At 39.4% G+C, this 14,808-nt stretch overlaps 1 protein-coding gene across 2 annotated transcripts in view; it reads left to right on the plus strand.

Annotated features, from left to right (window-relative positions):
- Nucleotides 1-14,808, plus strand: part of Uso1 (USO1 vesicle transport factor) — an 87,712-nt gene that overhangs the window by 65,350 nt on the left and 7,554 nt on the right. For both annotated transcript variants that reach the window (XM_013020213.1, XM_013020212.1), the window contains 7 exons: nt 106-287; nt 616-737; nt 3,668-3,806; nt 6,140-6,303; nt 8,083-8,166; nt 11,058-11,156; nt 13,405-13,512. In XM_013020213.1, the coding sequence (XP_012875667.1) occupies nt 106-287; nt 616-737; nt 3,668-3,806; nt 6,140-6,303; nt 8,083-8,166; nt 11,058-11,156; nt 13,405-13,512 (898 nt within the window). The remainder of the gene's footprint in view (nt 1-105; nt 288-615; nt 738-3,667; nt 3,807-6,139; nt 6,304-8,082; nt 8,167-11,057; nt 11,157-13,404; nt 13,513-14,808) is intronic.

The following is a 14,808-nucleotide window of genomic DNA, read 5'->3' on the forward strand; positions in this document are numbered from 1 at the left end:
ACCTTCTAATGGCAATGAGAAATAAGGAAATAAGGATATATTTTTCACCTAAAGTATAATTGGACCCATTTTTTTAAAAGCATCTCAATATATTTATCTCTTAAGGGAGAAACTAAAACAACTAATAGAGAAGAGGATTGGCAAAGAGAATTTCATAGAGAAACTAGGATTTATTAGCAAACATGAATTGTACTCCAGAGCATCACAGAAACCTCAGCCAAACTTTCCCAGTCCAGAATACATGATATTTGATCATGAGTTTACAAAGCTGGTAAAAGAACTTGAAGGTAAGGTTTATACTGATATTTAGTAGAAGGTAATGTTGATTATGTTGTGTATGTATTTTCTAGATATATACAGACTATATGATAAATCCCAAAGTTGATCTGTAGCCCATTGAAAGACTTCAGCTTCTGTAATAATGGAAAGATACTGCAGTTATATCATGAGTTAGGTTTTTTTTTTTTTAATTGGTAAAGTCATAATAGTACTTATGATGTTTAAAACAGGACTGGTGGCAGAGCATATGTTTAGCATGTGTGAGGCCCTAGATTTAATACTACCACAAAAGCAAACAAAAGCTTTAACAAATTTTAAATAAGCTCTCTTTTATAGGTGTTATAACTAAAGCTATTTATAAGTCCAGTGAAGAAGATAAAAAAGAAGAAGAGGTAAAGAAAACATTAGAACAGCATGACAACATTGTGACTCACTATAAAAATATGATTCGAGAGCAAGTAAGTACTAACTAGTGAATTGTCCTCTCATTATTGATTAGTACTTTCTTTTTTTGGGGGGGGTGGGGTTCCAGTCATGGGGCCTGAACTCTAGGCCTAGGCGCTGTCCCTCAGCTCTTCAGCTCAAGGCTAGTGCTCTACCACTTGAGCCACAGTGCCACTTCCGGCTTTTTTCTTATGTGGTGCTGAGGAATCGAACCCAGGGCCTCACGCCTGCAAGGCAAGTGCTCTACCACTGAGCCACCTTCCCAGCCCTTGATTAGTACTTTCTACTGTAGAGAAGAATTTTCCTGCATTTCAAATGAAAGAAGTTGCAGAAAGTAAAACTCATTATTTTCAAAAGCATCTGAATATTGAACAAATTGAGCCCTTGAATGTGTACTAAGCACACAATGTTGTATATTAAAAATGTGAATCATGGCTGGGAATGTGGCTTAGTGGTAGAGTTGCTTGCTTGCTTAGCATGCATGAAACTCTGGGTTTGATTCCTCAGTACCACATAAACAGAAAAAGCCAGCAGTGGCACTGTGGCTCTAGTGGTAGAGTGCTAGCCTTGAGTAAAAAGAAGCTCTGGGACAGTGCCCAGGCCCTGAGTTCAAACTCTAGAATGACAAACAAACAAAAAATCCCATGAATCAGACATATTCTCATATCAGTCCCAGAGGGATTTGTAAATAAATTACTATATTGTCTAGTAATAAACCTAGTCTTCCGTAATGACAGCAGTAAGAGATACCTAATTTAGTGAAGTAGGAGCAAAGGCTTACAGAAAATAGAAGTAGAGCTCTAAAAGGATGCACATGGATGAACTACACAAAAAGATAGAGAAAGAAGAAAGGCAGAATATGGCAAACAGCGTTAAGTTTAACTGTAGTGTTGTTGACATGTACATAAACATTCTGCCAGCCATGTGAAGAAGAAATTTAAGGGCCAAGGCTAGTGGAAAAGAGCCCACAAGTTTACTGTGGGGGCTGGAAATGTGGCTTAGTGGTAGAGTACTTGCCTAGTGTGCATGAAGTCCTGGGTTCAATTCCTCAGTACTACATGAACAGAAAAAGCCAGAAGTGGCGCTGTGGCTCAAGTGGTAGAGTGCTGGCCTTGCGCAAAAGAAGCTCAGAGACAGTACCCAGGCCCTGAGTTCAAGCCCAGGACTGGCCAAAAAAAAAAAAAAAAAGTTTACTTTGGGAGTAGGTTACCCTTTTTGTTAACTATATTTTTCAGACTCATTCAACATGGTTTTGAGATGTTTTGTTTTCAGTAGTAGTTACTGAACTGAAGGCCTCCTACCTCCAGTGAGGCAGGTTTATCCCCTTCCCTGTCATTTTCTGTCCTATAGTAACATTGAAATTGAAATTTTAAGGAAGTGGTAATAGTTAACATTCAATCTAAGCCTGTCAGTTCAAAGCAAACCAAAAACTAGAATTATCTGATCAAAATTTAAGTCATCACACTACTTTAGCATTAGTAGGATTTTTCACTTACGTGTTGGTACAAATACAGCATTTCCAGTTGGTAAAGTAATACTTTGGCATAATAAAAACTACTCAGAGGGGCTGGGAAGGTGGCTCAGTGGTAGAGTGCTTGCATTGCATACATGAGGCCCTGGGTTTGATTCCTCAGCACCACATAAGCAGAAAAAGCCAGAAGTGGCGCTGTTGCTCAAGTGGCAGAGCCCTAGCCCTGAGCTGAAGAGCTGAGGGACAGCTCTCAGGCCCCAAGACCGACCAAAAAAAAGAAGAAAACTACTTGGAACGTGATGTATAACCTACATTTGGAAGAAAAAAAGTGATTTGACACAATTACTGTAGTGACTCATTTTAAAATATTTTTTATATTCCACTTACATATACCACTCAGTACTGTTTGGCACTAAACATAGCATAGAGAGCTATAAAATGTTTATAGCCTTTGAATCTATCCTAAAGAAATTCTTCAAAATTCAGGAAAGTATAAAGAGTAAAGGTAGTATTGTAATGTTATTGATCATTTTAAAAATGGAAAGCAACCTGTCTTAAATGTCTAATATAATTTATATTACATCTTCCAAGTAACCACCAAAAGCCACATGTGGAGCTGTGGCTCAGATAGTTGGGCAAAGCTCAGGGACTGCATCCAGGCTCTGAGTTTAAGTCACAGGACCAGCACACACAAAAAATTATGATTGAGAAACTGTGTGACAATGTGGTAAAATTATGGGACAAATAGTAAGTTAAAATATGTATGGACTGATTATAAGAAATTTAAAAACAGGCACTGGAAATCAAAAGAAAATAAAGAAATTATCAAATTCCCGCTGTAGTAAAATTAGGATGGCAAGAGTTGAAAGCTCTTTTTTTCCCCACCTTTAAATGGTCTATGAGTAATGTAGATTTACATGTACATCTGAATTAACTTTCTTTAATAGGTATATAGTTCTTAAATGGCTTGATGAACCATAACATGGAGTTTTTCATTTGAATTTTCTCCATAATTGCAGCAAGACTGCATGTTGTGCCATAGTGTTTGTTAATGAGACCCTACTTGAAATCTTGGATTTCTGTTGCATGCTAATTGACTTTGCCTTGGGGCATATATTCATGTATTAATGTTTAATTATTAAATGACTTTGACAGTGTTGGTACTTTGAACTGTTGACCACAAAAACCTTCTGCTTTTTTTTTTTTTCCTGTGAGTCCTGGAGCTTCAACTCAGGGCCTGGGCATTGTCCCTGAGCTTCTTTTGCTCAAGGCTAGCACTCTGTCATTTGAGCCACAGTGCTACTTCTGGCTTTTCTGTTTATGTGGTACTGAAGAATCTTAACCCAGGGCTTCCTGCACGCTAGGCAAGCACTCTACCACTAAGCCACATTCCCAGCCTCTTCTACATTTTTTAATTGTTCATTTGCTTAATGCTATTAAGTTAAAACACTTGAAATACATTTTGTTTTATAGGATCTACAGCTAGAGGATTTAAAACAGCAGGTTTCTACATTAAAATGTCAAAATGAACAGCTCCAGACAGCAGTCACACAGCAAGTATCTCAAATTCAGCAGCATAAAGATCAGTATAATCTTCTTAAAATACAGCTAGGTAAGTAGAGCTAGTCATCAGCACTGTAGTGTCCAGGTAACATTCTTTTTTTTTTCCTGTCACTTTAGTCATTGTGGCTAACATATGTCAAAAACAGTTTAAAGCAAAATGGTTTGGTAATTAAGAGTAGTTAAACTAGGCTTAACTACTTTTTTTTTTTTTAAGCTGCCTTTAATCCTAGCTACACAGGAGGCTGAGTTCTGAGGCTTATGGTTCAAAGTCAGCCTGGGCAGGAAAGTCCATGAGACTCCTCTTCGGTTAACCACCAAAAAACTAGAAGTGAGGTGTGGCTAAAGTGGCTGAGTGCTAGCTTTAAGCAAAAAAAAAAAAAAAACAACTCAGGAGTAATATCCAGGCCCTCAATTCAAGCCCTGGGACCAGCATACACACACAAAATAATAATTAAGATTGAATCTTGAAAATATGAAGTTTAAGCTCCTGGCTGCTTTATTGATCATGTGACCCAGTCATTTTTGTTAATCCTGGCTTGGCTACACATTAGACTCTTGTGATATACTTTGTAAAAATATACCAATACAAAGCTAGATCTGAAATATACTGGGACATGATAAATTATGCAAGGCTAGCCATTCACACATTGGGAAACTAAAGGAGGATATTCTTAGGATACTCATAGGGTACTAAAGGAGTATACTCTTAAGAACCCAAAGGCATAATACTTCTGAACATTTAAAATACTGTTTATTGAAACATGTTGTAGGAAATGAAGCATATTTTTGTTGTTGGGGGTGATGGTGGTGGTGTGGTGTGGGTTTTTTCTGTTGGAGGGGTCAAGGGGGAACACAGAATTGGAGGGAGGAAGAACAAACAGTGGCAGTTCACAGCAGACACTGTGGAAAAAGAACTGTGCAACTTGTAGGCAAAGATGAGAGGGGAAACTGGGGGAGGGCAAAGGAAGGATTGACAGCATCCAAAATAGAAATGTACTCATTACCCAACTTATAAAATGGCAACCTCAGCCGGGTGCCAGTGGCTCATGCCTGTAATCCTAGCTACTCAGGAAACTGAGATCTGAGGATTGCAGTTCAAAGCCAGCCCAGTCCATGAGACTCTTATTGCCAGTAAACCACTCAGAAAACCAGAAGTGGCACAGTGGCTCAAGTGGTTGAGTGCTAGCCTTGAGCTGAAGAGCTGAGGGACAGTGTTCAGGCCCAGAGTTCAAGCCCCATGAACGATTAAATAAATAAATAAATGGCAATCTCTCAGTACAGCATCTTAATAATAACATTAAAATTTTATTTTAAAAAATACCAATGCTGTGGAACCCATTGGAATTTAAGATTTATTTAATCTGTTATAGGGTCTAGTATCAATTATTAGTTTCCCCAGATGATTTAATAGTTAGTTGAAAAAAAATGATCTAGCCTTTCAATTTCCTCATCTCTAAAATGGAGTTAATAGTGTTTGTGTCATCTGAGAACACTTAAAAACTCTAATTGATTTTCTGAGAAATGGTCAGAACTCAAATGTTTGTAACTTTTTTCTTATTTCTTTCTTCCTTTTTTTTGTGGTGGTACTAAGGATCAGGCTTAGAGCCTAGCACATGCCAGTTAAGCCCTGTTTTACTGAGATACATTTATAGAACTCAAATGCATGCAAATAATATCATCTCATAGCCCGTTATACTCCTTTACTTAGAAGTACAAAGTTTGTTTTATTTGTAAGAGGATAACTAAAGTGTCCAGGAATTTTTTTTCTGCCTTTATTATGACAGTACAGCTCATATAGATAGCTAGCTAGAGTTTCTTAAAGAATTTTACTTTTTCCCACAGTGATTAACAGAATTGGAATTAAAATGGCTATAATTTTTCATCATAGGTCACCAAACCGTACACTTTAGTATGATTAGGCTTGTTTTCCTCCTACAAGCCCTGAAAATATTATCAGTTCAACATTCGTATCAAAATGCTGTTTTGCAAATAGAAAATAAAAAATGCTCCCAAATTAATTTAGCTAAGAAAGTTGTATATTTGAGTCTTACAGCTATAGTAATATAATATTCTAGCCATCTAGATAAAACAAAATGATGCCAGGCACCAGTGGCTCACACCTGTAATCCTATCTACTCAGGAGGCTGAGATCTGAGGATCACAGTTCAAAGCCAGTCCAGGCAGGAAAGTCTGTGAGACTCTTTATTCACCAGAAAACCAGAAGTGACGCTTTGGCTCAAGTAGTAGAGCACTCACTCCCCTTGTGCTGAAGAGCTCAGAGACAGAGCCCAGGCCCAGAGTTCAAGCCCCATGACCGATCAAAAAAAAAAGAAAAACTTACATTCCATTCTGGCTTTTCCAATTTTGTTCCTGTTTCTATAGGAAAAGACAATCATCATCAGGGTTCTTACAATGATGGAGCTCAGATGAATGGCATTCAGCCAGAAGAAATTAGTAGGTTGCGAGAAGAAATAGAAGAATTAAAAAGTAACCAGGAACTTTTACAAAGCCAGTTGGCTGAGAAGGACTCTTTGATTGAAAATCTGGTAAGTAGATGTTAAATTTAAATAAAAGATCAAGAATGATTTTTATCAACTTGTTTGATTGTATTGCTAGCTCCCATAAACTACAAAATCCTTAAGGCATGAGCTTTGGAGTTAGACTAAGCTTCACTGTTCCCTAGACAATTGATTTTTTTTTTGGTCGTGGGCCTTGAACTCAGGGCCTAGGCACTCTTTTTGCTCAAGGCTAGCACTCTACCACTTTGAGCCTCAGCTCCACTTCTGGTTTTTCTAGTGGCCAGTTAGAGAGAGATAAGAGTCTCATGGACTTTTCTGCCCAGGAGGACTTGGAACCTCAGTCCTTAGATCTCAGCCTACTAGGATTAAAGGCAGGAGCCACCAGTACCAGGCTGATAATTGATTTTTTTTTTTTTTTTTGGCCATTCCTGGGGCTTGAACTCAAGCCTGGTTGCTCTCCCTGACCATCATCGTCCTCATCGTCGTCATCCTCCTCCTCCTTCCCCCCTCCTTCATCTTCCTCCTCCTTCCTCCTCCCCCTCCCTCCTTCCTCCTCCTCCTCCTCCTTCTTCTTCTTTCTTTTTCTTTCTTCTTCTTTTTGTGCTAGTAATGGAGTTGAATTCCAGGCCCCAGTGTTGTCCCTGAGCATTTTTCGCTCAAGGCTAGTACTCTACCCCTTTAAGCCACAGTTCCTCTTCCAGCTTTTTGTGGTTAATTGGAGATGAGTCTCATAGATATTCCTAGATAGGCTTCAAACTGGGACTCTCAGATCTCAGCCTCCCTAGTAGGTAGGATTACAGACATGAGCCACTAGCACCCAGTTTAGATAATTGAATTTAAAGCAACTTAGGAAGTCTGTTTAAACTTGTTTCTTCATTTTGTTTTTTCAATGCTAGGAACTGAACATTTTTTTTAAGGGGAAAAACATTTTTTATTCTGGGTTGTAGACATTAAGGGATGTGTACATGAGTTATAGTCATTGGATTTTTTTTATTGTGAAATTACTGTACAGAGGGGTTACAATTACATGAGCAAGATAATGAGTACAGGGCTGGGAAGGTGGCTCAGTGGTAGAGCGCTTGCCTTGCATGCCTGAGGCCCTGGGTTTGATTCCTCAGCACCACATAAGCAAAAAGAAAAAAGCCAGAAGTGGCCCTGTGGCTCAAGTGGTAGAGCGCTAGCCTTGAGCTGAAGAGCTGAGGGACAACGCCCAGGCCCAGAGTTCAGTCCCCACGACTGGACCCAAAAAAAAAAAAAAAGATAATGAGTACATTTCTTGTCAAGCATTATAGCCTCCCCTTCCCATCCCATCCTCCCTCTGCCCCCGCCCAAAGTTGTAAAGTTCGTTTTCGACATAACGACTTATACATCTCATTGTTGCAATGGGTCCACCTGTATTCCTATTTAAACAATTTGTTTTTCCCTTCCCCTCCACAAATTATACCAACACCAAATAGAGTGAAAGCAGGGGTTATACCTTGGGGAACTGAATGTTTTGATTCTTGATGGCAATGACTATTTCAGAGATTTAAGTGAAATAATATTTTAATTCAAAGAAGTATTCAGTATATGCTTGTTTGTATGTTTTTTCTCCTTAACTTCAGATGTAATAAATTACTTGTTACAATTTTATTTGCTATAGAAAAGCAGTAGTAATATATGCTATATTGAAATATAAAAACTAGAATGTTGATAAAAAAATTTGGGGGAAGCATCTATAAGATGTAATTTATATGTACAGTACTGTTTCAACTTTTTTCTTGCGGTTTAGACCGAATTTACTTCACTATTTGTTTCTCTTCTCAGAAATCTCGAACATCTGGTATGAATGAGCAGTCTTCAGCAGCAGCCTCAGCTAGAGATTCTGAACAAGTTGCAGAATTAAAACAGGTAGTTTTCCAGATTGACTTGGATTCTGTTTTGTTTTAATTATAATTCAGTACCAGTCCTATTAGTTTCATAATGTAAAACTACTTTGATTGTAGTTGATAGACAGTAATTGACAGGTGATGCTAGACATTTGAAAGTCTAAAAGTGGGTTTTAACTATGGTAGTGGTATTTTGCTTTTCATTGTGTTTTCTTTTTCTTTTTTTTTTTTCCTTTGGTCGGTTGTGGGGCTTGAACTCTAGGCCTGTCCCTGAGCTCTTCAGCTCAAGGCTAGCGCTCTACCACTGGAGCCACAGCACCACTTCCAGCTTTTTCTGCGTATGTGGTGCTGAGGCATCGAACCCAGGGCCTTAGGCATGCAAGGCAAGCACTCTACCACTGAGCCACCTTCCCAGCCCCATAATTTCTCTTTATTATTAAAGAGTTTGGTTTCTCTGTTGAATGTGAATGCTAGTTTCACTGGATATACCAGTCTGGGTTGGCAGTTACTGGTTTTCAGGGCTTGGATGGTATTCTTCCAGGCTCTCCTTGCATTGAGGGTTTGTATGGAGAGATCTGCAGTGATTCTAATTTTCTTTCTATTGTAGTATAGCTCCTAATTTTACAATATTTAAAATCAGATCTTTGCAATTCAGGTCTAGTGTCTTTACTACAGTGTATCTAGAAGTGTTTTTCTTAGGATTCTGTCTTCTAGGTGTTCTGTATGCTTCTGTTATGTGGGTAAGGTTTTCTCTTTTGAGATTGGGGACATTTTCTATAATAATCTTATTGAATAAATGTTACATCCCTCTCTCCACTGATCCCAATTATAGGAAAATTAGATTTCTTGGCATTGTCTGTCAGTTCTTGGACTTTTCTTTGGTAATTTCTGAGTGTTTTTTTCCCCCATCTCTAATACTTTCTTCTCCAGCTCCTCTTTTTTATCTTCAACTCAAGATATTCTATTTCCTATGGCTTTCATTGTGGTTTGTATTGTAGAAATTGATCTATTTATGATTTCTATATTGGTTCTCAAAGTGTTAATTTCATCTTTTTAACAAGGTATGTACCGTGTCTATTCTTGACTGCATCTCTTTTTTTAGGTCTTGGAATTTCTTGGATATTTCTTCTCTATACTCTTGAAATTGCTGTTGTATCTCTATTTTTATTTCTTTGGCCAATTCTGCCATCATCTCTTTAATATTTTGGTTTTCATTTCTTTGCTCTCACTGGCGTTCTTTCCTGGGTTGCTGCTGGCTTTTGGGTTTGGTTTGTTGTCTTGATTGCTCATGAATCTTGTAATCTTCCTTTGTGATTTACGCATTTGGATTCAGGATTTGTGAGGTCTGGGGTCCAAGCTTTGCCTGTTGGTGTTCAACAGGTAGGAGCCTTCACTTAGGGCCACTGTGGGTACTCTCTTGGCAGTTGCCAGCGTGAGTGGTGCTCCTCCAGCGGCAGGAGCCTGTGCATGTTTTGCAGTACTGGTCAGGGTCCAGTGGCCTAGGTGGCTTAGGATGCTGGTTGGGTTACCCGTGCTTGTCAGTACCCAGCGTGCTGGGGGATCTCCTGCAGCAGTTAGAGCTCAAGCACAATTCCTAGCTCCGCTCAGCCAGCTGCTCCATCTCCGCCAGGGCACGCAGGAGGGGCTGCTGGAGCTCGTGCACAGTTACTGTGTGTGTGTGGGGCGGGGAGGGGTCCCTGGTGGGGTACTCACTGATCCTGAAACTGGTTAAGGGCTGTCCAGCAGTGCTGTGATCCATGTGCTGCATAGTTCACTGGTTTCCCAGTCGCTGCTGTCCCCGCCCCTTTGCCCCTTGTGGGCTGGGCCGTGGGATCCCCTGGTCTGGTTTCTGGTACCTTGCCTCGGGTCTCTGTCTGTTTACGCTGTCGGGCCGGCTCTGTGGGAGCTTTCTGCATTTGGGTTCTATGGTCAGCTTGGGGTTCTGAGGCCCCAGGCCGCTTTTGAGGCTTGGGGTGTGGAACCGCCCTGCCAGCAATGGCTTTTTGCACTTTTCTTTGTGCAAGTTATGAGGGTTATTTTTCCTTTTCTTTTTTCAGTTCCTGTATTTCTCTGGTTGTTCACCTTTTTGCTGTTGTCGATCTCTTGGGGGAACTGCGTATTGGAACCCAAATTCTCTATTTAGTTGGAGGGGGCTATGGTGTTTCCCTACTGTTTTCTCCTTAATTTTTTTTAATTTAATTTTATTTTATTTGTGAACATACTGTACAGAGGGGTTACAATTATATGGGCAGGATAATGCGTACATTTCTTACCAAGAATTGCAGCCTCCTCCTTTGTTTACCCTTCACATCCCTTCCCAGCCTCCCCCCTTCCCAGCCCCCCCCCTCCCCCCCAATCCCAATCCTTCTCCTTCCCCCCCCCTCCCCCCCCCCACCGACATTGTAAAGCTCGTTTTGGGCATGACAACCTGTACTTCTCATTGTTGCAACAGTTCCACCTGTATTTCTCCTTCATTTTTATTCTTGAACCCAGAGTTCAAAAATAGTTACTTAGAATTAGATTTTAAAACTTGAAAGTTACGGTTTTAGAGAGTGAGTACAGTCAAGAAAGAATATAATTTTTTAAAATTTAATCATGTAAATAGACAATTTTTTGTTTTTTTTAGGGGGTCAGTTATGGGGTTTGAACTCAACCTGGGCACTGTCTCTGAGCTTTTTTGCTTAGAGTTCCACCACTTTGATCCACAACTGCACTCCCGATTTGGGGGTGGTTAATTGGAAAAATGAATTTCATGGACTTTCCTGCCCAAGCTCCCTTCAAAGCACAATCCTCAGATCTCAGCCTCCCTGAGTATCTAGAATTACAAGCATGAGCCACCAGGTCCCAGCTAATAGACATCCTAATGAAATTGAAACTATTTGATGTTACAACTCAATTCTTTCTGTCTCTTAGGAGGTGGCAGCATTGAAGGCTCAGTTGAATTCGAAGTCTGTAGAGATTACAAGACTACAGACAGAAAAGCATGACCTACTACAGAAAACAGAAGCATTTGTAAGTTAATTCTCTTCTGCAAGGTAGTAAACATGAGATTGGTATATTATTTCTCAGTGGCAATGAAAAGAAATGGACTTATCTGTTAGTTCTCTCTGATTGCTCACTGCCAGAGTCCTAGTGAGACACTTTCTGGTCGTTGTGACAGCCATTTTGTACCTAGACTCCAAGGTCAGTTTATTCAGTTATTTAGTGGTTTATTTATTCACTTATTTATTTTTGTTCTGGTCTTGGGGCTTTGAACTCAGGGACCTGGGCACTGTCTATGAGCTTTATCACTCAAGGTTAGCTCTTTACCCACAGTTCCACTTCTAACCTTTTGGTGGTTAATTGGAGATGAGAGTCTCACAGACTATCCTGCATGGACTGGCTTCAACTGTGATCCTCAGATCTCAGCCTCCGCAGTAGCTAGGATTACAGATGAGACACACTGATACATGACTCCCTAATGATATATTTTGCTGCCCATGTTTATCCCCTTTGGTCCAAGCTGACAACTTTTCTGCTGGTATAAAATCATTAGGAACCTTATTGGTGTCCCATCCAACTCATACAAGTCTAAACCATCAGATAAGATCCTCTGCAAATGCTTCCTGGCTAACTTCATCTCTGATTCTGACCTCTGCTGTGCTGGACCCATGAATCATACACATCAAATCACTATAAATGGTTGTTTATATCCTTGATATTTTTGTCCAGAACACAATATAACTAGGCTGAGAATTTTCAAAATCTTTAAGTTCTGATTTCTTTTTCTTTTTTGCCAGTCCTGGGGCTTGAACTCAGGGCCTGGGCACTGTCCTTGAGTTTCTTTTGCTCATGGCTAGCACTCTACCATTTGAGCCACAGTGCCACTTCCATCTTTTTCTGTGTTGGTGGTTCTGAGGAATTGAACCCAGCGCTAGGCAAATACTCTACCACTGAACCACATCCCCAGCCCCCCTGATTTCTTTTTGTTTAACCATTCTTTTGACAGTTTATCTCCTGTTACATTTTACTCCAAACACTAAAGAGAAATAAGACTGTACATCATACTTTGCTTTAAAATATTCTCTGCTAGGGGCTGGGAAGGTGGCTCAGTGGTGGAGCGCTTGCCTTGCATGCCTGAGGCCCTGGGTTTGATTCTTCAGCACCACATAAGCAAAAAGAAAAAAGCCGGAAGTGGCGCTGGGGCTCAAGTGGTAGAGCGCTAGCATTGAGCTGAAGAGCTGAGGGACGGCGCTCAGGACCAGAGTTCAGTCCCCACGACCAGACCTCCCACCCCCCCCCCAAAAAAAATATTCCTTGCTAAATATCTGAGTTTAACAATTCAGAATTTTACATTTAATCTATGTAGCAATTATGATCTTGAAGACAACAAATCAAACCCAGTCCCTGCCAGAAATATAAATAAAATGAAGTTCTATCAAACAATGGAACATGGTTTCACTAAGTTCTTTGCATCTTATAACAGGATTGCCTATTCTTAAATTGCAATAATACTTTTCATTTCCTTCTGAGACCTCACCAGAAGCACCATTGCATTCATAGTTCTGTCCTTGTTTTCTCCATGATTGTGTGTGTCTCTGAGAACATGGAGACTTTCTCTGCAACTCTTTTCTTTTTGTATCCTCACCAGAATTGCTTTCAATGTTTATATTTCTGCCAGTAGTCTTGTTGAAATAACTTAGGCTTTGTCTAGCGTGTACCTTAAATCTCTACTTATCACCCATTTTTAAAGCCACTTCCACATTTTTAGCTGTTTGTTGCATTTACACCCACTTTCTGTTATTTTGTAGAGAAAAGGTGGGGGAAAACAGTAAAACTTTGATTTATGAGTATCTCCTATAGCATTTAAGAAAATACTTGTGTTTCATGAATTAATGGCATATTTGGCTCAAGTTATTTATCTATCTGACATGGTAGTGTGGACTTATAGGAAGTTTATGAGGGAAAGACTGAAAAATAATCCCTGCTTCTTAGAAGCGGTGGTAGAGTACTAGAGTGGCCTTATTGATTACTTTTCTGGGTTGACCTTGAGGCTCCGCCCAGACCTCACCATACTCAAGATTATTGAATGCTGCTCTGCTGTGGCCACAGCTCATCTGTCATTCAGAGAGCACTTTGTTGCACATAGTTACTTAAAGGTTATGTTTTTTTTTTAAATTGGAAATGAAATTTCAAAACAGCAAGAAGATTAAAATGACTGCTTTGAAAGTTCATATTATTTGTAACTTTAAAGAATTTTAAAACCTTTTTCTACTTTCAGTCAAAATCAGTTCCTGTACAAGGAGAAAGCGAGAATGTAATAGCTGCTAAAACTACTGATGTAGAAGGAAGACTGTCCGCATTACAGCAAGAGACTAAAGAATTGAAGGTTGGTTATTAGTGAACCTTTTATTGTACATAATATGAAATGAATTTCAAGAACCTTGATTTTATTTTGTTTACTCTCAGATCTTTAGGTTTATTTAAAAAAAAAGCTGATAGATGGGATATAGTTGGATTTCACATTTCTGTCCTTATTTTGATTACTAACAATGACACAAAGACAGTTTTTAAATGCCATTTCAAACAATGGTATTGAATATAATGTAAGAATTTCTAGAAGTAAGGCTACTGTTTTATGATAGCGCACTTGACTAGTATGGGAGCACTTGACTAGAATGGGAGGACCTACGTTCAATCTCTGTTACCACACACACAAAAAAGTATTATATGCATATTGTGAAAGTAAGTTCATTGAAAATATTTGTTCCCTTATCAAAATTAGTATCTAGTCACAGTAGCAATAAGAACTAGAAATATACAAGCCATCTGTAGACTTCCCATAAGACTGAAGAAAATAGGAATATTAAGTTTTGCCAGCCTATTGTGTTACAGAGACTTGAGGATAAATAACAAAGAAAAGGGTAAAGTGAGTTTTTTTTAAAGTTATCATTGTGAAGATTAAAATGTGTGTGTGACTTTAGCTAATTATAACTATGCCACAGTACTATAAATGTATGTAATCACAATCTCAATAGAGAAAAAAAAAGAAATTGAGAACTGGATGGAGGAGCAAAGGTTAACAAATGGAGCAATAGTACTAGACATTATGTTGAAGATGAGCTATACAACCTGTGGGTGGTATGGGAGGGAAAAGCTGGGAGAGAGCAAGGGAAGGAGTGACATTGTCCAAAAAGAACTGTGCTCTTTACCCCTCTGTACTGTAACCCTCTGTGTAGCACCTTTATAATAACACATCTTTTAAAAAAAGGAGTTCTAAAACTTGGAAAAATAAAGATGATACATAATTGCACTTTTTGGTCTATGGTCAAAACATTTTTTTTGGGGGGGTCCAGTTGTGGGGCCTGAACTCTGGGCCTGGGTGCTGTCCCTCAGCTCTTCAGCTCAAGGCTAGCGCTCTACCACTTGAGCCACAGGGCCACTTCCGGCTTTTTTCTTTTTTTTTTTTGCTTATGTGGTGCTGAGGAATCGAACCCAGGGCCTCATGCATACAAGGCAAGTGCTCTACCACTGAGCCACCGTCCCAGCCCTGGTCAAAACATTTTTAAGCAGTGATTTTTATTTGAAACTGTTCTGTGTGTAAACTTGAGTTTTTTTTCAGTTGAGTTTTGAGTTCTAATTCTGATATAAACAAGTCTTTTTTTTTGGGGGGGGGGGTCCAGTC

This window comes from Dipodomys ordii, unplaced genomic scaffold (assembly GCF_000151885.1).
Source record: "Dipodomys ordii isolate 6190 unplaced genomic scaffold, Dord_2.0 Scaffold49, whole genome shotgun sequence".
Taxonomy (NCBI): domain Eukaryota; kingdom Metazoa; phylum Chordata; class Mammalia; order Rodentia; family Heteromyidae; genus Dipodomys; species Dipodomys ordii.